At 36.1% G+C, this 25,268-nt stretch overlaps 3 protein-coding genes across 9 annotated transcripts in view; 1 reads left to right on the forward strand and 2 right to left on the reverse strand.

The window, feature by feature from the left end:
* Nucleotides 1-593: 593 nt before the first annotated feature.
* Nucleotides 594-6,793, reverse strand: eIF4A (eukaryotic translation initiation factor 4A). 3 transcript variants are annotated; one of them, XR_012451254.1, is made up of 8 exons: nucleotides 6,576-6,793; nucleotides 5,738-6,116; nucleotides 5,408-5,622; nucleotides 5,174-5,321; nucleotides 2,453-2,584; nucleotides 1,471-1,694; nucleotides 1,131-1,336; nucleotides 594-670 (listed from the first exon to the last, which is right to left on the reverse strand). XR_012451254.1 is itself a non-coding variant. In XM_074085819.1 (7 exons), the coding sequence occupies exons 1-7, from the start codon at nucleotides 6,596-6,598 to the stop codon at nucleotides 1,192-1,194; spliced, it is 1,266 nt and encodes a 421-aa protein (XP_073941920.1). In that variant the 5' UTR covers nucleotides 6,599-6,793; the 3' UTR covers nucleotides 594-1,191. The 3 variants fall into 3 exon arrangements, 1 of the variants encoding a protein (XP_073941920.1); XR_012451253.1 differs by having other exon boundaries at nucleotides 594-673; XM_074085819.1 differs by having other exon boundaries at nucleotides 594-1,336.
* Nucleotides 6,794-9,128: 2,335 nt separating this feature from the next.
* Nucleotides 9,129-21,656, forward strand: chic (profilin chickadee). Its single transcript, XM_074085830.1, has 4 exons — nucleotides 9,129-9,369; nucleotides 19,709-19,880; nucleotides 20,288-20,387; nucleotides 20,646-21,656. Exons 1-3 carry the CDS (start codon nucleotides 9,259-9,261, stop codon nucleotides 20,383-20,385), a joined length of 381 nt encoding a protein of 126 aa, XP_073941931.1. The 5' UTR covers nucleotides 9,129-9,258; the 3' UTR covers nucleotides 20,386-20,387; nucleotides 20,646-21,656.
* Nucleotides 21,414-25,268, reverse strand: part of LOC141426705 (uncharacterized) — a 173,109-nt gene continuing 169,254 nt past the window's right edge. For all 5 annotated transcript variants that reach the window (XM_074085825.1, XM_074085827.1, XM_074085824.1 and 2 more), the window contains one exon: nucleotides 21,414-23,100. In XM_074085825.1, coding sequence (XP_073941926.1) covers nucleotides 23,012-23,100 — 89 coding nt within the window. In that variant the 3' untranslated portion in view covers nucleotides 21,414-23,011. The remainder of the gene's footprint in view (nucleotides 23,101-25,268) is intronic.

A 25,268-nucleotide genomic window follows, 5' to 3' on the forward strand; every position in this document is an offset into this window, starting at 1 on the left:
CGAACTTCAAGTTTAGAGTTTCATAGTAGCCCTGCTGTTCGGAATACACCAACGCGCTTGCAAGCGTGCAAATGGCATTCAAGTGTTTGTATAGGCTTGAAGTTGGTAGACGCTTGGCAAGCCTCGACAAGCGTGTAAATGTAGCATTACACGCTCCGCTGTGGCAAATATTTAATTCAGATGCAACTGTATGGACCGGAGGCCGTATTGTCCAACGTTGACGCTCGCGATTGCAGTTAAGTGAGTTTTTGTATGTTCATTCGGCTTCGTGTCAAAATGTATGAAACTGAAATGTAGGGTAACCCTAGATCGTACAAGCTTAGAACGCGCAAGTTTGAATAATATCACCTTCATGTAAACTTTCATCGTATAGTTAAAAGGAAACCTTCATGTAAACTCATCGTTTAGTTAAAAGGAACCTTAATCACCATTCTGGCAAAAGACTAATTTTATGAAACAAAATTTATTCCAAAAATATATAAATAAATCGAAATTAACGTAAAAACCACGTAGAAAACAAATTTTTGTAGATTGAAATAGCAAAAGGGAAAATAGGATACAATAAGGACCCATCGATAGAAATTAATGAACTATTAAGAGGAAATTTTGATTTATTATTTCCACATAGTTGTGTCCAAAGTGCGTCTCATAACAGGCTCAGTAGGCAGATCTTCTGGAAACAAAATTAAACTTGCGTTTGAATACAATCATTCATAGACATTAAGGTTCCGATCGGGAATGGAGCGCTACATTACTCAAGTACATCAATAACAATACGTTTACGATATTTCATACATTTATTTACCGTATTACAAAAACAGTTACCATATTATGTACAAATGAAAAAAAAGTTACAATACATTGTTTCTTTCTTCTAGTACTTTTGTGATTAAAATAGCCTCTCCAGTACCCGATGAGACCCCTCTGCAAGCGGCAGAGAGGCCTGCGCGGAACGGGGGCCATCCGGCCGAGCCGGTCTTATTCTATATATATTAAACTTATATTGATACGTCTATTATACTATTATACGTTCATTAAATTAACTAAAACGCAAGTAACGGTCCAAATAAAATTAGTTCCAATAAAAAATTCGGCACAGCAGTACTTAGGAGGCCTCTCCTAATACTCACACCTTATATATATCGCAATTGAACGCTGGACACAAAGTATGAACCGGGGAATAGTGGCAACTCAGATAAGGTTGGCCACATCGCTGGGCATTTCTGTAATAGTTGTGTGATAGAAGTCCTCAATGTCCTTCAGTGCTCTCTTGTCTGATTCAGTTACGAAATTGATGGCAATTCCCTTACGGCCGAAACGCCCACCTCGCCCAATTCTGAAACGTAATTAAATATCAACTGAATATTTTATTCTTTTGAAGTGATTTGAAAAAGCCATATGCTTTGTATGAAGAAAATTACTGCAAAATAAGTATTCAAAATGTGTGGATGGCAAATGGAAAACACATACCGGTGAATGTAGTTTTCGCGATTGGTGGGAAGATCGTAGTTGATCACGCAAGAGACCTGCTGCACGTCAATGCCGCGAGCGAGCAAGTCTGTAGTAATGAGGACACGCGAAGATCCGGTACGGAACTGCCGCATGATGACCTCACGCTCGCGCTGGTCCATGTCTCCGTGCATGGCAGACACGGTGAAATCACGCTCGTGCATTGACTCAGTCAGCCAGTCCACCTAAAGATCAAACAGTAACTTTGTGAAAAATATACAAGGATTTAACTAGATATTACATTTAGAATAGGATAGGCAGTGGTGGGGCTATGGTTTTTCCGAATCAAATGCACCTACCTACATGGGAACTGTTTGCAAATAGTGTTACATAAGGTAAGTTTCAAAATGGCTTAAAAATTTATTACATTGGCAGTTCTATCAATAAAGCAGTGTTTCCACCAATAATGTGTAAGGATGTATTGCAAGAAATGTGTTTTTATTAACCAATACAAACATTTCATTTACACATCCTCGCACAGCACATCTCTGGTGGAAACAGCTGAGCAGAGCGAGGCGAGGTAAATGAAGCATTTCTATTGGTTAATGAAAAACACATTCTTCGCACATTATTGGTGGAAAAGCGGCTGGGCTGATTTACATCCGGATAGTGGCTGGTAGCGACGCGACGAGGCCGCCGGCCGCGGCAGGCTCTCCTAGCTGCCGGTGACCATTGGCCTTCCACTCCACGTACAGACCTAGTAACAGCGCAGAGCATACGGCTCTGCCCGTGGCGTCTCGAGCTCGCCCGAGGCTTCGCGGGCAAGATACGCGTGGTCGCCAGGCTACAAGTGGGCAGATACGGTGAGGCCGCGCGCTTTACGTGCCTTTCAAGCGATAATGGTCTTTTAAGTAAGTAGGTAGTTTAAAATTCAATAATATTAAAAGTGTTTGCTGCACCACTGCCAACTCAGTCTGAATCAGCGCTAAATGTATCAAATTACCTTGCGACGGGTGTTGCAGAAGATCACCGCCTGAGCGATGGAGAGAGTATCATAGAGATCGCACAGGGTCTCCAATTTCCATTCCTCAACTTCGATAGAAATAAAGAACTGCTTAATACCTTCCAGGGTAAGCTGTAAACAAGAAAACAATTAAGGTTAGATGGCTTTAACTTTAAATCAACTTATTACAACAAGTTTGACATTTGCTTAGAGATTTCCACATCAGTTTTAACTAACAGATATTTCGAGGCTACAGTACAGGACCGTGACAAATGGAAGTCCCCACTGCAAGCCCTATGTTCCTGCTGAAGTGCCACAGGATTTCACAATAACCATTGCTAATTTTATTATTGAATTGGCCGATAAACAGGCTAATGGTTATGTGTCACCCATATACACATATTTAAAAAAAAAGAGCTTTATTTTTTAACAGATAATCAGTGGTCTGAATATGGTTTTTAAAATATAATATAAGCAATACCGCAAAATCCAATTTCAAGGTATTCAAGATAAATATCACCAGCATTAGTACTATTCTCTTGAGACCCAACATAATATTTTTTGTTTTCACAATTTGAACCAAGCATCAATCAAGTTCAAATTATTATTTTTTTATGTCCTCAAGTGAGGACGGGGGACCCAGGAGGATAGTGCTGGTGATATTTATCTTGCATTTAATTTTTAGACGAGTTAAGAGAAAAAAAATACTTAGGTATTTGAAAATATAAAAAAATAGTATAGTCCATTCAGGATAACATTGGACTCTAGAAGGTCACAGAAGAAGGAGTTCTAAAAATTTTTTGGTGAAGTAATAATGATGATGAATAGAAGAAGTAATAAGATGAAGTCATAATTATGTTTACTTTGTAAGTAGTTTAATATGTAATGTACCTACATACTTACAAAATAACACAATATTAATAGGTAATTTGCTACATACTATGAATTCGTTTTATTAGGGTTTGATTTATATTATACATAATTTAATAACTGTTCATGGACTCATCCGCCTTCATTCCCTGTTTTAAAATATTCTACTCGTAGTTTCTGCTATGAAGCTCAAGCTTTATTAAATTCCAAATTTTATCAAATTTGGTGCAGGCTAGTTGTGAAAAGTTAACTATTTGTATATGATTGAAGGTCATCACATTTTGATCCAAAGTGATGATTAAGAACTATATAAATAATGTACAGAATATTTCTTGAGAACAATATTATAAACGTTTTGTTTCTTGCAGAATGTTCTTTACCTCTGCCTCTTTAGGAATTTTATAGGAAGATGTTATTGTTTTTAAATTATGATATGAAAAATAGCAAAGTTAATCTCACTAATACTAATTATAATTGCAAAAGTTTGTAAGTCTGTATGTATGTTTGTTTGTTACCCACCACTTACCATCTTAACCGCTGAACCAATTTAGTTGAAATTCAGTATACCAATAGTACAAGTCCCAAGGAAAGACAAGGAAAAATGCAAAGTTTCCATAGGATAACAATAAACGGATTGTACGTGAACGGAGTTACGGGCAACAGTTAGTTAATGAATAATTTAAATTAATATTGTCATCTTCGATATTTTAATTACAATTAAGTTTAGACCAGCCATATACTAAAAAAATGCAATTTATTAAATGACTTTCTAAAGCGTGCATTATAAAGAACCTATTTTCCTACTGTGAATTCCTATATTGAACAGACTGTAGGTATAATTAAAACGAAATTAAAAAGTCATTTTATCTTGTTGTTAATATTCAAGTTACCAAATCTTTAATTGTAATTATTTAATTCTTGTATTTACAAGAATGAGCTTTCAATGTCATTAACAGTAAATTTAAAGTCATTACTGTGATTACAAGAATAGTTATGTTTATTAAAGTATGTGAAGCTAACTATAAGATACTAAAATATAACTTAATTACTAGATAATGTAGCAGTAGGATTGGGATGACCTGTTTTGTTTACACCAAACTGCATTAATGGCTACTTGCTGTAAACACATAAATCTCGAGATAGTGTTAAGCTCAGTTTAGTAGTGTCAAATTGTATACAACTGTCAAGCTTAAGCCTGGATTAATGACTAAATCTCGATTTATTTTTTCCTGCAAGACGGCCTAAGACCTAAAAGAAGGCCAATGTAGAATAACAAAATTCTATATGCAAAAGGTGCTATAATTTGTATTAAAGTGCCAGTCAGGGCCACTAAATATAACCTAAGCAACAAAAAGTTGGAAAACCCCCTAAATTGTCACTTCAAAGTTCAATACCTCAAAAACGGCTAAACAGATTTTGATAAAACGTGACTAAGAGAACCATTGCTAGAAACCCTGCTTTCAAAAAAAATAAAAACGCATTAAAATCTGTTCACCCGTTTAAGAGCTATGGTGCCACAGGCAGACACACATAGCGGTCAAACTTATAACACCCCTTTTTGCATCGGAGGTTAGAAAAGGGGCATTAATTAAGCTTGCATCAGTGAAATTTGCCACAACTTGATCATGATCTTCATGCAGTTCATGTGCAAACCCATATTTGTGAACCCAGAATGAACAACAATAATGCACAACTTGATAATTACATGAGGGTTTGAATTTTATCAATTGTTTTGTTTTGTCTTAATCAAAACTGCACCTCAATCCACAAAGAAACTCTAAATGATTGTTCTAAAAACACCACATGTTATTAATAATAAAGCCTAGCCAATATAAACAATGTAATAATTACCTCCTCCTTTTGCACAAGAATGCGCACTGGATCTCTCATGAAGCATCGAGACACTTCCAAGACATCATCTGGCATGGTAGCCGACAGTAAAATCACTTGCACATCAGCAGAAAGCATCTTGAACACATCATGGATTTGGTCTTTGAATCTGAAAATAAAAATTAGCATGTTAATAACACTGTCTACATCATTTGTAGCAAATCTGGGTCAATGATATTCATAAGTATGACTCACCCACGGGACAACATTTCGTCAGCTTCATCAAGCACAAACAGCTTTATGGTATTAGCTCGCAGAGCTCGACGGGTGATCATGTCATAGACACGGCCAGGAGTACCCACCACCACATGAACTCCACTCTCCAGCTGGCGGATATCCTCGCGCACATTGGTACCACCAATGCAGGCATGGCACTTAGCATTCAAATGGTCTCCAAGTGCAATAACCACCTAAAAATATATTGTTATTTAAAACAAAACAAAAATCCACACTGGATTATTAAACACAAACACAAATGCCACAGAAATAGCATGTGAAGGAAGTAGGTAACTTAAATTCACTAACCTTTTGGATTTGTTGGGCAAGCTCTCTAGTCGGAGCCAGAATCAAAGCTTGACACTCTCTAATACTAGTGTCAATATGTTGCAGGATTGAAATGGAAAAAGTAGCAGTTTTGCCTGTGCCAGACTGAGCCTGAGCTATAACGTCGCGGCCCTGAATACAAGGCATAATAGCGCGTTGCTGAATTGCCGATGGTTTCTCAAAACCATAGGCGTAGATTCCTCTCAGCAATTCTTCTTTTAAATTCATATCGTCGAAGCTTTCTACGACTTGATGCCAGTTTGTATCTAACGCCCCTTCGGGCTCCATGCCCGGTGGCCCATCGTAACTAACTGGCTCCTTTGACGGCCCATTCTTAGAGTCCTCCGGCCAATCTTCTGATCTGTGGATATAGGACATAATTTTAATACTTTTTATACATGTGCAATATTAAATGGACGAAGGACTAATGTAAGTGAACGGCAACTGAATTGGCAAAAATCATGATCTCGCATCAAATGAGCTTCTGTCAAAATGGCATTACATGGTTAGCTTTGGCTGTAAATGACAAAAAAATGAAAAAAAGCTGAATAAATGCCACAAGTTTCATTAAAACATGATTACTCAACATTAGCGAAGAAAATTACATTAGACACGTGCGCTATGCGGAATTTATAATACCATGTTCTCCTGCCAGCGCCATGTTGGCAATCGGCAACCCCAAACGGGGAGCAAGTATAGGGGTATTGAAGAAAAACTATGCTGCTATGAAAGCAATATACAATACGAGTTCAAAAATTACACAACTTTACCTTTATAATAAAACAAATAAACCTCAAATTAACACAGAAAGTGCTCTTACCTTCTTTCTGGTGAGTACGACATCCTAATATCGCGGTAGCTGAACGGAAAAGAACTAGCAAGGTCAAGTTGAGTTTGATGAACAGAAGCTTTTTTTTTGATGATTGGTAAACTGGTGCTTAGATGATCTCTACTGTTGAAATATATTATTCGTATATTTCAAAATGATTTATAAAAAGCTTAAAATTTTGTAAACGTGCGTATTCACGAGAAGATGAGTAATACTAAATTATTAGGAAATAAAACAACGGAAGTACGTCAACGACAAGAAATTTCAATTTGACTTAAAGAGAGACAACCAATTGAGTTTATGCTGTAGAAAGAAAGAAAGCAAAGATTTCGATTCTCAAGAAATCTATAATTTTGACTATGGTTCGGTCAACGAACATCATTGACGATTTATTGTGGAAATTCACATTTTACTCAGAATTTTAAGAAATTTTAGTATAAAAAAAAATTGAAAATATTTTTTTATTTCTAAAAACTGATTTTTAATGTATTACGTTATGTGTATATTAAAATAAAAAAAATACATTTCAACGATTATGGATTATCTAATCGAGTAATCGAAATCGTACTACGCAAGACAATTTTGGATTCGATGTCAACAAGGATGTACCAGGAATGTACATCTTCGAAATAATACAAGAGAAAATAAATCTTATTCCGTTTATATACGATTTGTTTTTACAGAAACAGTCCTTTTTATTTGTTCTCATCATGATATATGTAGTGCGGTACCTACAAAATAGTAAAAAAAAAATACGGTAATACCTGCATGGCTCTGTAATACGAAGTGCAAAATTCGAACTTCGTATCTAGCCGTCCCGCTGACGCTTACATTATTTAATACGAGAGTGAGAGGGACGGAACGACACGAACTTCGATTTTCTAATTTCGTAGTAGCCCCGCCCCGCTGACTCTCATGGACGTAGTGCGGATATTTTTTTTTCTCGTCTACCCCTATAGTGTGGGATACCGTTGGATAGGTCTTTTATAATAGTCATTGGGGGGTTGTGAAGAAGATTTTCTGATTCAGCGATCTGACCCTATACTACGAAATGCAAAATTCGAACTTCGTATCTTGCTGTCCCGTTGACGCTTACATTATTTAATACGAGAGTGCAAGGGACGGTACGATACGAACTTCGATTTTCGAAAATTTCGTAGTAGCCTCCCTGTTTTAGAAATATTCAACTTTAAAGGTGAGCGTCCACTGCATCAAAATATTCGGAATCAAGCCATACGAAGCGGACGGATTGCTTTGTATAGATTTATATGATACTGCGTGCACTGGATCGGCATATCGCCGGAGAGAGATTCCTCCGTCCGACGCCTCGTACGGTGCTTTGCGTACGCTCCGATTCCAGTCCAGTGAACGTTTAACTTAGTCTACTTAAAGTGATCCTTTTTTACTATAATCGAGCGTTCCAAAGCTAAACCGTTAAGTTTGAACTTTTTTAAAACATTCATGATGGTAAGAGTAAATCAAATTTACAAGGAAAACTATAATGGCGAAGTTTGCTTGAGAATTCTTAGTAGTTGAAGAGTAAATAGCAGCTTAAGGTATAAAATCCATACTAATATTATAAATGCGAAAGTGTGTGTGTTTGTATGTTTGTATATTTGTCCGTCTATCACGTCGAAACGCAGCGACAGATCGACGTGATTTTTGGTATAGAGATAGTTTACGGGCCAGAGAGTGACATAGGCTAAGTACTTACATAGGAACAGCGCGCGATAACCGATTTCCACGCGAGATAAGCCGCGGGCAAAAGCTAGTACACCTTAACTTGTAAGATTCCGTACAAAATAAAAAATCCTTAGAAAAATATAACTTAATTTTTTCGTAATGAAATGAAAAAATGAAATGAAAAATGAAATGATATATTTAATGGCTACGGAACCCTATCTTAGGCAGACGTAGTGGTGATTTTTATTCGACACCCTATAGTGGACTACGGATTAGCCGGAAACATGTCGAGCTAAACTCGATTTAAGACGTGAGTTATCCGGGTCATTATATTTAATATGATACTGAAACAGTGTGGTAGGAGCTCCGCTTGCGCGGAGCTCCTCCGTGTGTGTAGTTTTTTTGTTTTGAGCCGATGCAAACTACAAAGATTTTATCTAGTAACTATCTAGTTTATTATAAAATTGGGAATAAACGCGATTGGGAAAAAACCAAGCAGGGATATCTACGAATGGAAAAATCATGTATTAAGGAATAAATACGTTTGGTGCAAATTAAGAATAGGAAAATATGCGAATGGAAATTTTGCTACAAGGAAATAACAATTTTGGGGAAATGATTTAACCAGCCTTATTGGTCCATCTATAAACATGGTTGAAATAAATCGATCAATTTGGACAGAAGTCCACGAAAATTTATTTTATCCACAGACATGATATGAACAATTCCGTACTTTTATCACTTTTTCTAATTGAATATACTAATCGATTAAAGTGCGATACGACTTTTTTGTCTATGGTTGATCAAATAAACCGTTAGGTTGGCTACTATGTGTTGACTTCCTGTGGTGTTTACCGTGTCTATGATTACGCTGCCATTTTGAAACGGCAGTGCTTAGTGCTTTTTGTTCGTGTGGAGCGTTTGCTCGTTGCGAAGAGAAGATTGTGTAGTAGTCAAGTGCTGTAGGTTTAAATTAAATCGAACATTCAAAATGAGCTGGCAAGATTACGTCGATAAACAGTTAATGGCATCCAGATGTGTTACAAAAGCAGCGATTGCCGGTCACGATGGGAACCTTTGGGCAAAGTCTGGGGGCTTCGAAGTAAGTCATCGCAAAGTTACTACGTGTCAGTGATTTGCATTTAAACCTCATTGTTCTGTGAAACTGTGGCTGGAAGTGCATTGACAGTGAGAAAAGTGCATCAATTTTTTTAGTAAATGGGTGATGAATTTTGTCCGGCTAGTTGGACAAGATGGCGACATGTGGTAGCCTATTGGAATCGGAAATGTGAATTTTGTCCGTTTATAAAACATTGCTATCTAAAAATCGTTCATCCAACCTGACGTACTCATTATCTGCACTGTACTTTTAGTTGTTTATTTTTCTCTCGTAGAAAGAATAACTTAACGTGAAGGTTGCCGGCCGGCAGGGTTGTGCATTACCTACAACAGTATTGATGTGTGTCGTGTCGTGTTTTAGATCTACATTCTTCACAGGAAATATCACATAATTTACCGGATAAATCGAAACAGCTTAACGGCATATACATTTATTTTGTAACATTAACAATATCTTTTTTCGCTTTTAGTATCTTCGTAAGGAGTTGAGGAAAGTTATCATTGAGCAACTGCCTGTCGGTTTAGGTACTTACCTAATAGGAAATTCGCCTATCAATTTTCTTTATCTGATAAAGCTGTGAATCGTTTTGCAACGTAGGTAATCTTAGCACTCAATATTTTTTCATGTACTTACCTACAATATCTTTTGTCCTTTAGGGCAGCCGAACTCACTGAAAAACAGACTAGCATGCTGTCTTTTTCTTAATCATACAAGATAATTCCAACCAGATTCAGACTGGATTAACTAGACAAAAAAAATTGATCTGAACAGTGAGGTCATTGTACTGTAAGTCTTCCAAGCCTAACTGTTGACATAATCTACAGAAGCAATTTATATTTATTGCCATAAGAATAATTTGACTAACTGACATTGTCTATCAACAGATTCACTATGCATAATCTAAACCACTGGAGCGAAAGACTAACATTTTGGTAGACATTACAAAAGTGCATTACTGTGATTAGAATAGGGATAGCCTATCTTGTGTTACACTGTGACCCTAATGCTAGTGATTCAAGTTTTTATGATCAATGAACCTTCCATTTCATCATAGTAGTAAAGTATAACCTGAGGTCTGATACTTAGGAATCAGAATTGCAATACAATATACCATGTCATACAATACTGTATCAGGGTCATTCTAAGTTAAGAGGTATCAACGATGTCCATGATATATATATATACATGCTTTTTTTTTTTAATTTGGAACAAATGACCTAAGTACCTCGTAATACATTGATGGTCAGTTAATTTCAATTCATTCATTTACTTCATTTTGTCACAATTGCGCCTCAAACACGAAAAATTTCTCTTCCTGGCCTGTCCCTTTCCCCTTTTTATTACAGTAAACCAGTAACTTTATTACAATTTAAATTAAATGTATTAGTAACTAGATTTGACTTTCTGAGAACAATTAAATTTGGTATATTCCATAAATTCATATAATAATAATTGTAATCTAATAAATTAAGTACCTTAAAATTATTTTTTTCACAGAATATGTTCACTATAAACTTTGTCCTCCATATTTTGTGTCCTCTCCTCTGGCTTTTGGTAATCTTACAAATATTGCGTTTATGATCTTAATTATTGCAATCTTAATCCTAATTGAAATGAATTTGATTGAAGACTAATAACTAGGCTTGGGACTTGGATGCTTACCTTGGTTCTAGAATCCATGGAGTCGTCATATGTTATTATAAAATTTTTGAAGTAAAAGTCAGTCTAAACGATATATTACATACTATGATAATGTTGATGATGTAACAACATCATAAAACAAACACATTATAATATAGTGCAGGGTTTCTCAAACTTATGGCTCCACATACCCCTGTTAAAGTTAGAAAGTAATAAAACTGGCTGTGGGAGAAACTAAGTTTATTTTTATTTCAATCATCATGATAATATAATGCATATTATTTATTTCAGTAAGAATCTAAGAATCGTCTTGCCAACGAAAATACAAACTGAAACAAATAAGTAACAAATTTGGAGTTGAAATAAAAAATACGTCAAAAACCAATCTTAATCATCTTGCCAGTCTTGCATCCACCATCACGTAAACCTTGTCGCGATCCCCCTACCGTCGAATAGCGAACCCCTAGGGGTTCGCGTACCGCACTTTGAGAAACCCTGATATAGCGCAATTAAATTATCATAAATTTTATAATTATAGTGACCGCGGTTCTCAGGTGACGCGATACATATACGATTTACACTGATATATTTATACTGATAATTTTTTCGTTACTTAATATTTAAAAAAATTAAGTAATATTGTCACTTTTGCTATATACAAATAACCATTTTTATTATATTGTGTTAAATGTGTAAGTAAATAAAATGTTAAATATTGTATAACTTTGACTTTGACTTCGAAAATTGTGTTTTTAACATATGACAACTCCATGGATTCTAGAACCTCAGTAAGCATCCAAAAGTCCCAAGCCTACTAATAACCAGTGTTATAAAAATCATCTTTTTTACACTTATTGCCAGTGATTTTGATTGTGATATCCATAACTATGGTTGCAGTTTAATGAAATTGGTCTCTCCTCTGGTCAGTTTTATTTCACAATTATTTATCTAAATACTATATTTTACTATTATATTTAAGATTATACTGACTATTTTATTTACTAAGAATAAATAAATGTTTTTACTATTATACCTGCTTTCACATGAAAAAATATCTCCCCTGGCATATTTCCATTGGCACATAATTTGCCATAATATTCAGCGGGGTTATGAATACTAGCTTAAATGAACCATTACATTTTAATTTGTTCATATCTGTAATATGTGTAGTGGATTTTTAATCCCTTTCTTGTTTTTGAGGATACCAAGGGAGTGACTTATTACATAAATTATATAAGAGAGTACCTACAGTTTCTCCCCTGGTCCCTTCTAAAACAGTTGAAAAATTAAAAATTGACTGGCCATTATGTGGATATGCACAAATTAGTTGTTTTAATACAACTGTCAAGTAGTTATATTAAAATTGTAACATTTTTGTTGCGCCGCGTTACTTAGGAGGTGAAAGTTTTAGTGATTTATCTAAGACATAATTGCGCTTGACCTGTTTTAATTTGTATGGTTCAACATCATGAATCTTCTTTGGTTTGGTTATGTCTATAACCAAGATAAAATAACACATTTCTGTATGGTTAAACAAAAGCACATACTAAACCTCAAAACTGAAGAGGTATATATACTTTAACTAAATGTAAACAAACTTCAGCTGCCAGATTTGGTACATTCAAGGTTTTTATACATTTTACTTATCTATCATTGTAATCAGTAATGTAACAAAAATTTCACAATTCTTAATGGAAATAGTTCCAAGCAAACCGATTGCATATATATATGTCTAAGATTAGACATATAATTAAATGTCAATAAAACAAAATGGCAGATGCCGTCCTTTCCAATGTACAACATTTTTTTTCTAATATTTCAAATAAAGCCTGACCAGCATCTTGCGGAATTTCATTGGAACTAATTTTTTAATGATTGTCAGTGTCACTGTGGCAGTTTCTTTGAACAATAACAAAAATGCCCTAAACAATTCATAGTCAACAACAGATCATTGTAAATAATGTTTCTAATAAACCACTGAAAAAAAAAATGCTTGGGGAATGAAACTATTTCACTACAAAACCTTTTCTAAATTAACATCAGAGCTAACAGGTAAATGTTGTAGACAAGTCAAGATGTCATTGTTCCGACTATACTGAACTATTGCCATATAAATAAGAACAATAGCACCCTCTTGACAATAGTCATATATTTATGGTTTACGTTTGTAAGTTTTTTCTCACATCAATATTAAGTTTTTTTTTTATATCAGTATTACATAACTGGTGAAACTGTGGCAACATTTGTCTGTAATGAATTGTCAAGTTGGTTCGCCTAATTCTGGACTCCAGTATAAGTGCCAGCCAAGGATTTAAAGATTTTGTAAGGATTTGATACATTATTCATTCATGGTAGTTCCAAGGAAATGCATGATTGTAAATTTACTTAATAACAAAAAATGCCTTTATGCACTGATGTGTTTACATGATAATAGTACATTGTGTCTTAAGGGTGGTAAATAAAGAATTACGAACGAGAGTCTATTAGAAGCCCGAAGTCGAAGACTGAAGGCTTTAATGAGTCGATGTTCGTAATTCTAGTACCGCCCGTGTGACAATGTTTTTCATCACATTTGCGAGTAAAGTTTTGTATTTGTAAAAGAAAAAATATAATTATTCCAAATAGGTATTGGCGATACCTTAGGCTGCGCTCTTGGCAGCGCCGTCCTCCCCCTCCCGCTGCATGCGCGTGACGTGCGTGTGTGTATGTGGTCCTGCTGCTGCGCGCGGTCCGCAAGGTCCGCCCGTATTGCTACCACCATCTTGCTCGCTAATCCTGCCGTGAATAGCAGTGCTTGCATTGTTGTGTTTCGGCGTGGAGAGTAAGACAGTCGGTGAAATTACTGGCATTTGAGGTATCCCATCTTAGGCCTCTAAGTTGGCACCGCATCTGCAATCCCCCTGGTGTTGCAGGTGTCTAAGGGCGGTGGTAATCTCTTACCATCAGGTGACCCACTTGCTCGTTTGCCATCCAGTCGAATAAAAAAAAGACAAATTGGCGTAAATCGTCAATAAGGGCCTTATCACACTAGCGATTCGCGGGAGAGTTGAAAGCGAGGCAAGCGTGCAGTGAATTCGCTGCGAGCGTATAACGATTTCGCCGCAAGCGCGCAACGATGTCGCTGCTGCGAGCGCATGGCGAGTTCGCTGCTTTAGCGCCAAAAACGCCATATTGTAGACTTTCGTATAATAAATAGGGCGTCTTCGGCGCTAACGCAGCGAACTCGCAGCGACATCGTTGCGCGCTCGCGGCGATATCGTTTCATGCTCGCGGTGAAATCGTTACGCGCTCGAAGCGAACTCGCTGCGCGCTCACCTCGCTTTCAACTCGCCCGCAAATCGCTAGTGTAATAAGGGCCTAACTGGCTACCGCCTAAGGGTGGCCAGTTATTGATGATTTACCTTACTCTAATTAAACGCATTTTATGATGATTCTTGACGTTTTTTACGCGCCGACAAGCACTGCAATGGGCCCGCGTGGGAACTAATGCCCAAGCTCTCTCATTCTGAGAGGAGGCCTGTGCCCAGCAGTGGGACGTATAGGCTAGGATGATGATGATGATGACGCGCCGACAAAGTGCCGACGTCCGACACGTCTTCCAAACCGATACCGAGCGCACAGAAAGCATTCAAGAGCGGCACCGACAATAAGGTACCTTTCTTAATAAACTTTAAGGGATGTTTTAACTTATAAAAAAACGATTTAAAAACTTTAAAAGCTCAAAAAATCTTGGTAATGGGTCCCGACTGATAACCTTAAATGAGCGTCTTGACAAGAGTTCTAGACCACTAGATTTATTTTGTTCCTTTTAGTTTTTAAGGCAGTCGGGGTTTTTTTTCATATCATAATTTAAAAACAATATAAAAAACTTATTCTATTTTGTTCAAAACAGAAACGTCTTCCTATAAAATACCTAAAGAGGCAGAGGTAAACAACATTCTGTAAGAAACAAAACGTTTATAATAAAATTAACTCAAGTTATATTCTGTACATTATTTATAATAATAATAATAATAAATTAATTTATTTCAGGCAACTTGGCCCATACAATTAATACCTTACAGACTAACGTACATATTTATTTATATTTTTTAATCTCCAGTTTGGATCTAAGTGCGACCAGCGATCATATACAAATAGTTAACTTTTCACAACTAAACCACTGCACATAAAATTTGGAATGGAAAAAAGCTTGAACTTCATAGCAGGAACTACGAGTAGAATATTTTTAAACAGGGAATGAGAGTCCACCAAACACAGTTATTAAATGTATAAATATAAATCGAATTAATATTATGTAGCAAGTTACTTACTAATATTGTGTTATTTTGTAAGTAGTAAGTACATTGCATACTTACCTACTTACGAAACAAACAAAATTATGACTTCATCAGTATTACCTACTTCTTTTATTCATCATCATTATTACGTGTGTGTTCTTCTAGAGTCCAATGTTATCTTGAATGGACTATAACGTATTACAATTTTATGTGAACCAGTGTAGAAGTTCATAAATATTTGAATAAATAAGTAAGTATTTGAATAAGTGTAAGTGAAGTGAATAAACAAATAAATCATCTGGTTCTCTAGCAGCTAGCCTACTTGGATGTGTTTCGGGGAATGTGTTTTTCAAGAACCAATAGAAACTCTTTATTTACTCCGCTCAGCAGCACATCTCTAGTGGAAACAGCTGAGCGGAGCGAGGCGAGGTAAATGAAGTGTTTCTATCAAGGTTTGAGGATATATATCAATGGATATATATCCGATATATATCAACTGATTTTTTACGATATATATCAACAAAAAAAGTGGTTTAAATTTTTTATTATATTAAGTTATTTTTGGCCTTTGTTACTGAATTTCTACTGTCCAAATGTCGATGGCGTTGGAGTAGAGTTAAAACATACTCTCTAATAGTAAGTTTTAATCCATAAATGGCAACACTTCTGCCGACATTATAATTAAAGAAAGATTTCGAAAAATTTCGACACGAAAGAGTAAGTTTTTTGTTTATTCTATTATTTTTTCAAATAAAGTAATTGACAAAGTGCAGAACGATTTCACTGTATGAAAAATTCTTCTTCAAAATGGATATATATCAAACTTGATATATATCGGATACTTTCGAATCCTGGTTTCTATATCGGTTCATAAAAAACACAATCCTCGCACATCTCGGGTGGAAACTGAGCCTTATCAAAATAAAACTGATGAAGTGCGTGTAGATTCGGTGCCATAACATCTTTTTGGATTTTTTATCAATGAATCATGGAAATTACGAGACAAAGACGTAATAAAATAATGCAATAATCGAAGAAGTTACGTAAAAAAAACGAAACATGTCTTTTTAGATTTAATATAAACTTAAGCATTAAAATAAAAACGAATTTTCATACATCTTCACACTGCAAATTCACTTTATAGCAGTTAAGTAGTTCGACACAATCGGGCAGTCGCTAAAACAGTTAGTTGCTTCACACCTTCATCTGATTCCCCAATCCTGGGCACGTGTTGTTTTTCTCGGCCGCCCTTGATGCATGTGGTTTATGTCAACTACAAACCCACCGTTTTACCCACAAGTAAACTGTGTTCCTCTGCAAAAAAATGGAATATATGTAATATAATAGGTAATCCATCATTTCACCGAAAATTGTTTCATCGGTTATCGTTTCCCATAACACTATTCGCAGAATTTTGTTATCACTTAGAAATCATTTATAGAACTTCGTTTCATCGCTCATACAGTTGCTCGAATTACCTTTTACACAAGAATCAACTCATCCAATTTTACTTCATCATTTTATTTGTATATCGATCGACATAGTCGTTCATCGAATCACTTTTACTGTAATTTTGGTTTGGGTTTTGGTCCACCTGCCGGTCCCGATGTATAAATAAATACTTGAAGTTTGTTTCCGTTTCGTACCATTGGTGGCAGATATCCAGGGCCCCTACTCTGAAAGGCTTTTTCATTCGTTCGGATGGTGCCGTCTGCCGTCTCTTTAACTCTTATGATAAGTGACACGAGGGAGACGGGGACGGAATGATTCTTCGTTTGAATTTCGATTTCCATAGTAGAGGCTCAGGGCAGTGGCAGTGGCGTACAGCAGAGTTAATGTTAAAAAAGCGTGTAAACAAACTGAAAAAGCCTGCACATATTTTGCAATTTGCACATCCTGCTATGGAACTGCTACCTATTGATATACAGTTATTAATATTATTAATTTGTAATCAGTTAATCACATACTGGCCACTTATGAATGCTTATCATTCTGACATAGGATTGCCAGATTTATTATTTCTGTCATTAGTCATATTTCTGTCATCATCATCACATAATTTGTCGAAAGTAAGTCAACAAGAGTGTCCGACACGCTCTTGGCCGGTTTTTCATTTGTTAACACTTCGAAACAAGATAGCTCGAAATGATGTGAGCAAATGACGCTCGATCTTTTAGGAGCGCAAGTACCCGGTCTGTTACGGGTTGTTTCGGAAAAAGCTGTTAACAATTTATTCCAAAAAAACTCTGCCACAAAAACAACACAAAAAGCTGTAAATTAAAGTTAAAATAAACCGCAGGATAAACTTCATTCACTTAGTTCGTTCATTCGTTCAGTTCGTTTGTGTCCCATCACTACCCTCGTGCCTAGTAACGGTTTGTTATTATTCTGTCATTTACGTTATAAATTAAATATGATAATTTAGTTTTCTGGTAACGTAAATGGATGATTAAATCACTTACGTGTGATAAGGAACACCGTGTTTTGTAACGCTAGTCATTGCTGACCTTTTTTGCACGAAATAACTACACCATGCACCATTTTCTACGAGCTCCGTTCACCGGTACGGGGTACGGACTATCAAAAATGACAATCTGTCGCGGCCAACTTTGGTTTTCATAAACGATCATGGCCAAATTGCCATATAGCGTTGGAAGAGGGGAAATAGATGCAAAGGCTCATCCCGTCTTTAATTATCTAAGAGTAGTACAGATATTTTTGTACCACTGAGTGTTTATAAATATTTGAAAAAACCCTTGCGTAGATTTTTATGAACTTTCAGTAGGTTAAATAATTTAAAAAAATATTTGTACAGATATTTATGAGCTTTCAGTTGTGTAGATATTACTGAAAGGCTTGCTCAGATTAATATGACAGGTGACATGTGTATATGTTTGATGGATGAATCTGCTCAGATTTGAAGCCTTGGTTTTGCTCATATATTAATGAACTCGACTGTAACTACGACGACTTACTTATCTTTTTCTAATTTTAATACAGTATGACTTTGTCCTGATACAATAGACGGAGAGCGGACTGCAAAATTTCGTACCTACTTGATACCGCGATGAGATGCACAATTGTGTTTCCCATAAAACTGATGCTAAGTCCGAATTTGATAGTCTACCGCGGCGGAACTTGCCGAAAGTACCAAAAAATAGTCACTTCCGGTGCGAAAAAAGGGGCGTCATTTAACCCGTCTGATATTGAAATAATAGTCATGGCATCAGTTAGGAATTTACTGGTAGATAAAGAAAAGCGAAATATGTCAGTATTTTTTTGCCGGAAGTGCTTTGCAGACGCTCTCAAAGTCAAAGTCAAAGTCAATTTTGACAAAGTTATTTGGGTTCATTCATAGGTCAAAATTTAAAGGTTATTATTTTTTTCGAAAACGGTAAGTTTTATCAAAAAGTAGTCGGGGCAAAAATTATAGATCTTAAAATCATCTACCAAAATCGTCCTTATATTTTTTTTCTAAGAATTACCATTCCCGAGACATCACGATCCTAAAAGTTGACGAAGTCACGTTCTAAATGATAGCACATTTATGCCACATACCTATAGGGTGACTGACTGGGTAATTCGACCCATTTCTTGAAAGGGGTTATTCTAGGGGTTGTTTTTGGCCAGTAAACCAGGGATTGGAAATCAGTAGTTTTAGTTATTCGATAGGTACGAACCCTCATTTCCGAAAATATGTCTGCCAAGGCTTTTTCTACCGAAACACCTGGACATACGAGATTATGTGAGCACCACGTGAGATTCGACTGCAAAAAACCATGAAAATAATTTTGGCAGTCTGAAGTCGGTCGGTGCCTCAGCACGAGCCAGCAGGAGTGATTGAAGCCCAATATAAAGTGCGTAGGTGAGGTAGATGACTATAGTTCCACTCCTGCTGGCTCGTGCTGAGGCACCGACCGACTTTAGATTGGTAGAAAATTATTTTCATGGGTTTTTTTGTAATCAATTCAATTTTTTGTTATAAAATTTTTGTAGGGCTCTGATGTATGCTAGAGACCCGAAATTCGAGCACGTGCCTCGAGTCTTGACTGTAGTTTTATAATGAGTCTTATACTGTAGAGTGACGACCTTATAATGTAGACTCGCCAGGACTCGTTAATTCTCTTTAACACTAGCATTGAAGGTAGCTATAGTAGCATACTCGTAATAATAAGACCTGAAGTTTTTTTACAAGCTTATTTTACTGGCCCTGTTTATTGTTGTTGGATCAAATCTTGTGAATTCATTTTGACCCACTTACAGTGGTCGAATTTACTTAAAACTTGCCACACATATGACAGTTAGATAACAATGCAAGCACAGTCAGCAAAAAAGGTTGTATTAAAATTTTAATTGATAAAGAAACTTATTCTAATAAATAATTGTATTACTTGTCGCAGATATCAAAAGAAGAAATCGCAAAGATAGTGGCTGGGTTTGAGAACGAATCGCTCCTAACGAGTGGCGGCGTAACGATAGCGGGCACGCGGTACATCTATCTCAGTGGCACAGACCGCATCATCCGCGCCAAGCTCGGCAAGGTCGGCGTGCACTGCATGAAGACAACACAAGGTGAGCAAACAACGCCTATTATAATGGAATGTGAACGACACGTCATGCCCTGCCCACCTAACCCATATTGACAACCATAAAAACTTTTTGCTTTATTCTTTGATAGAAATTTCGGTAGACAGAGACAGACATTGTTTTAAGTACATTAATGATATTTTGTTACTTAATTAATAGACGCCTATGCCACTCATCAGAACGATGGAACTTTCAGATTATCTTTTGTGAAATAAGAATTATTTTTGAAAGAGATTTTTTTAATGACAATTTCAGTGGTAAACATTGTTTCACTGATAACGTCGAGGGCACGTTGAAAAAGTTTAAACTTTCATTTATTCGGTTTTAAGTGCAGTAACAATAACAATCTCATCAAATTAAAAAGGTATCACAAACAAAACATTTTGTTCCAGCCGTCGTCATTTCTTTGTATGAAGAACCAATTCAACCCCAACAAGCTGCATCTGTAGTAGAGAAGTTAGGAGACTATTTAATTACCTGTGGTTATTAGAGGTGAGTGTTAAGATAAAACCATCATTATTTAATTCTATGGGTGCGCAGAATAAGCGGATTTCTCATTATTATTTAGTAAATATTTACTTGAATGATAACAATGTAAATTCATAAAACGTAACTTATAAATTAATGAAGAATTTTACGAAGCTTAGTTAATTATCTTTTTTGTTGTAATTTTTCCTTGTATCTTGCAGATAGTGGCTATTTCCTTGGTTTTATCAGGTTTATCATAGAAATATTTTTTCCGTTTTGCAGATCGAAGCGCGCCCGTGATCTAAGAATACTATAAGATTAATATTTTTTCCACAGGGAAATAAGTAACTGCATTTTGTATATTCTATAAAGTGATAAGGACCGTTCATTTGTTTTGATATTTGATAAATTATGGCGCCATCGTGTTTGATGCGTGTAGTAACTGTGTACGGATACAATTACTTTGCGGATTCTGGATAATTTTTTACACGCTCACCGCTTCCACAACGTAATTGTTACTGTAAAATGGTTTAAATATGTATTTAAAAAATGCTTTTGTCGACCATTGTAGCGAGGCGTATTTCGCTTATTACCGATCAGGTCTGAAAAGCATGATGTATAGAGATTTTTTTAGAGGGTTTTCTCTTCAAGTATCCCAGTACTTGCTAGAATTAAACAAAGAAGCAAACTGTCTTATTAATACATATTAGTGAAATCTTAAACACCAATGCGGCAAAAGTACTACAGATGCTTCAAGAGAAATTCCAACTTTAAATACCACGTAATGAAATTACTGTAACAATATACAAAATATATATATTATGATTACAAATATGCATTCGTGTAAGGGCTTGTTACAAATTGAAAGACACTGTAACCCAAGTAAAGTATTACGATTATAATTGAAAATCTCTAGTCCCACTGGAACCATCGTGAGAGTATTCGGATAGTATGAGGCGGAGGGCGGCCCGTGCGTGCGCAATGCGCGTGCGCCGCAGGACGGCACGGGGCCGAAGTGCCCGCGATTGCTAAATTTTATGCTATGCTTCCTTTTTAATTACGCCGCATTTATAACTTGTGTAGGGAATAAACGTTGCATTTTTGTTTTACTTACTCTTAGCTGCAGAAACTAGAAGCGCTCAATTACCCTGTATCCTCCAATAAGGCTTGCAGTTAACGAAGGGTGCATATTGTTTAATATTTGATATTACTACTATAGCTTTGTACATTGTTTCTGATAAGCGATGGGAACTGTGTCTATCTAATAATAAATGATTTGTATTATAAAAAAAATGCTTATTTTTACCACTCCAAAATAGTCTAAATCCTGATCAAATGTCGTAAGCAACAAAATCATACCGTCTTGAATTGTCATATGGTCTTTTACTTTTTAAAATACCAAAACACCGTTTGTTCTTTTGCAATGTTTGAAATGTTTTTTTTTTGTAATGAATTTATTTTGACAAGTCTATTTGTCTGACTACTTGATTATTGCATTGTTTGTTATGGCGGTTATCACACTGCCGCCGCATCCCGCTACGATGTACGGTGCTTGCTACGGTTTTTCACTTAAGACTAGAATCTTGATGTGTATGCAAAAACCCGCATGGTATAACTTAGGACACACTGAATCCGCATCTGCGTGCGGGGTAGCGGTGCGCGCGACGGTAAAGTTTGTCGCTCCGTACAGGCGGCGTGCGTGTTGTGGTGACCATAGAGCTCTATTCTCTACGAAATCTCAAACTAATCCGGCCGATGTAATGATTTTAATATTCAGGTACTAGATTCAAAGAAAACCATCAAAAGATAGAGACGAAGTGAAGCTTAATAATAAAAGTTAAAAAAAAAAAATGTTTTGCTAATGAACATAATTTATTTTCTTTTGACAAAATCTACACTATTAAGAATTAAGTACATTCGAATACAAGGATTGGTATAAAATGTAAACTTGTATCAATAGCCTATCAACTGATCTTGGTTCTTTAATTACACCACACGATAATCATTCATAACTTCTAAACCTACAGAATTGAGAAATTATTACCGTTAATAATTTCATGATCAGATTTTATACAAAGTTATCGTTTTGCTTTAAATAAATTAAAACAGGATAGTTGGCATTAGAATATAGGTACTTAAAATTTATATTGTGATTTATCTACATTTCTACACTCCTATATACCAAAGGTGATTGTAAAAATAATAGTACAATACATATTAGCTTACAAATCAAGTATGCGGTCTTTTACAATATTAATTGAATATTAACGCGCTATACATGTGGCTTATAATTATTATCATTACAAACTTCAAATCACACTATATTCAACACGACTTTAAACAAAGCAGTCAGAAAAATCTTTCAAATTCGTGGGTCTATAATGAATCTTACTTGTAAAAAGTCAGGCGTTGTAAATTCTTAAACTTCCATTTGTAGTTGTATTTTTGTCTATTACGTACTATGCAGCAATATTTCACTAGTTTTTTTAGTAAATCGATTGAACATGTCTTAATAACTTGTGCAAGGGTTCTGTATTATTATTAGGATTATAATTACAGGTATCTCGTTTAAATTTCACGAATAACTTGGAACAAATTGTCACAATGTGTATTCCGATCAGACGATTAAAATACCTAAATAATATTCTTCACGGATGTTCTAAAGAGTAGTGTCGAGATTTTTTCCAAAAGTTCCTGAAAAATCCTTTTCGCTGCTTTTGACCTGGATGATCATCACCTGTTGACAAAAAACTTGTGTTAGTTTGTAGACAAACATCAATATAAACGACCAGAAAATATTACACAATGTTCATCATTGTAACTGCCGACACGGGGTTCACCCTTTCGAAATAAAATTACAAGCTGATAAAGGTTTCCGGTAGGACAACCCACGCTAAAGATATCTCATTCTCGTTATGAAAACGGGCTTTTTAAAATACAATTTTGATACGAAGCTAATAAGAAGCTACCACAACAGACGCATCGTTCAATGTTGGCTGGCTCCTATAAAATGCCTAGTATCTTTTTTTATTAAGTCCACGATAAAATATGGGCATGCATGGTGTATTTTTGTAATAAATGCTTCAAGCAGCACTCTTTTGTAATAACTAGTTAGTGGTTATGAACACTATATGTCTGTGAGTTTTAGCTTTCGAAGAGCTATTGAAATTATTGATCTCAATAGCCGTGAAATATAAACAAAAAAAAAATTACGTTTTCCTAGAGATAGGACAGAACAGGCTTGATCGTTTGTCTGCCCCCGAAAGTCGCCACAGTAAAATTTACCGAAATAATTAGAGACGTTTCTGAGATCCCCGATAGAAAAAAATGTACAAAAATTGCTCGTTTAAAGATTCTGATACGCTGAAAAGGCGTTTCCTAGTTTAAATAGTCTCGTAGATAATTTCCACTAGCAAAGTTGTTGGGAATCGTGTCCGGGGCAAGGAAGTGCGAATGTCAAGTGTACGAGGGGCTGCCGCACTGCACCGCACCGCGGGTCGATACGTCCACGGAGCACCGACCCGCGTCACCTACCGTGGCTAAGCTACCGGAGACGACCCGCCCCACTCAACACGCCGTTTTAAATTATTGTACGTTCAATTGTACTATAATATTTGCAAAAATAAAGAATTAACTACAATTAGACAGTAATATCTTTCAGCAAGTCTTTCTAATTAAGTCTTAAAATATCGTCCTTTATAAATTTATTCTATGCACGCCATTCTTTGCATAGGATTAGTTTAATCGACAATAATTTCAAACTGTGTAATAAACTGACTAAAGTAAAGAACAATTTCGCTGCAGAAGTTTTCGCAATCAACAACTGGATAAAAAGAACGTCTCGCGTATATATTAGGTTACAGATTACAGTTAGGTACGTTCGTTGCTTTAGTTCAGACGCCATGCAGCGTTACACGAAAAAGTTACGATGCCTCACTTATGTCTGCACGTTTGCAGTCTATGCTCAGCCAAACCTAATTACACTAATTAGCTGCAGTTTTTTTCTTAGTCGTTCTAGATAGCGAATCTAGAAAGAAGCTCACAAGACCATGAATATTTTTAAAATTATTCTGTATCACGGCAGAGTTAGCCGTTCTCTTTGGTTTTCGGGCCGACAGAAAAAAAAATGGAACGTTAGATGAGGGCAATGTAATTTTTTGTCGATGAAGTAAGAGCGCTACGTTAGTAGGGCATCCAAGAATAGAGCTGCAAAGTAGGTAGGTATTCTCCAGCGAGCGTTCCACATGCCACACGCGCGGCCAAAAATAGTCGTCGAGGTGTTGCCGTCTGACATTCGACTCCGCCGCCAGTCCCTTCGCGCGCCATTGCCACCGGCTTACGGCCTGTTATATCAACGATTTTGTGGAAACCTAAATTCCTCTATCATTATCGGAAAGTAGATGGGTTGGGTATGCATAATAATATGATAAATCAGTTAATCATCTTAAATGCATTCAGATTTAGCACGCGGATTTATGATGTTGGGTAAAGTTAATAATTTCAAAATCTCCTCGTAATCGTAACTTGACTTGACACCCGATCCTTAGTAACAATAGCCCATGACTTAATCTAAGCCAGCATTTGTATTTATGATAGTGTCTTGCGGTCTATTTTAATACGCCCAGTGGAGGTCGCCCGATTCAAGTTCAATGGCTAGACTCCCCGCAAAGATTGTTATACTCTGTTCCAACGGCAGGCAAAAAAACGAACATTGAAATATACTTTGTCCGGTGCACTTGTTTATCATTTGCTCTTAGTACAAACTTTCAAAGTATGGGCTGTTAGTGTTCACTCAAGACAATAAAACTTGTTGTATCATCATGTTTTAGAATGACGTTGAGAGATACATGCGAAAGATTGTCCATAGTAAGTTTTTTCACCTGCCATTGGAACACGTACACGTTC

This window comes from Choristoneura fumiferana, chromosome 3 (assembly GCF_025370935.1).
Source record: "Choristoneura fumiferana chromosome 3, NRCan_CFum_1, whole genome shotgun sequence".
NCBI classification, from domain to species: Eukaryota; Metazoa; Arthropoda; class Insecta; order Lepidoptera; family Tortricidae; genus Choristoneura; species Choristoneura fumiferana.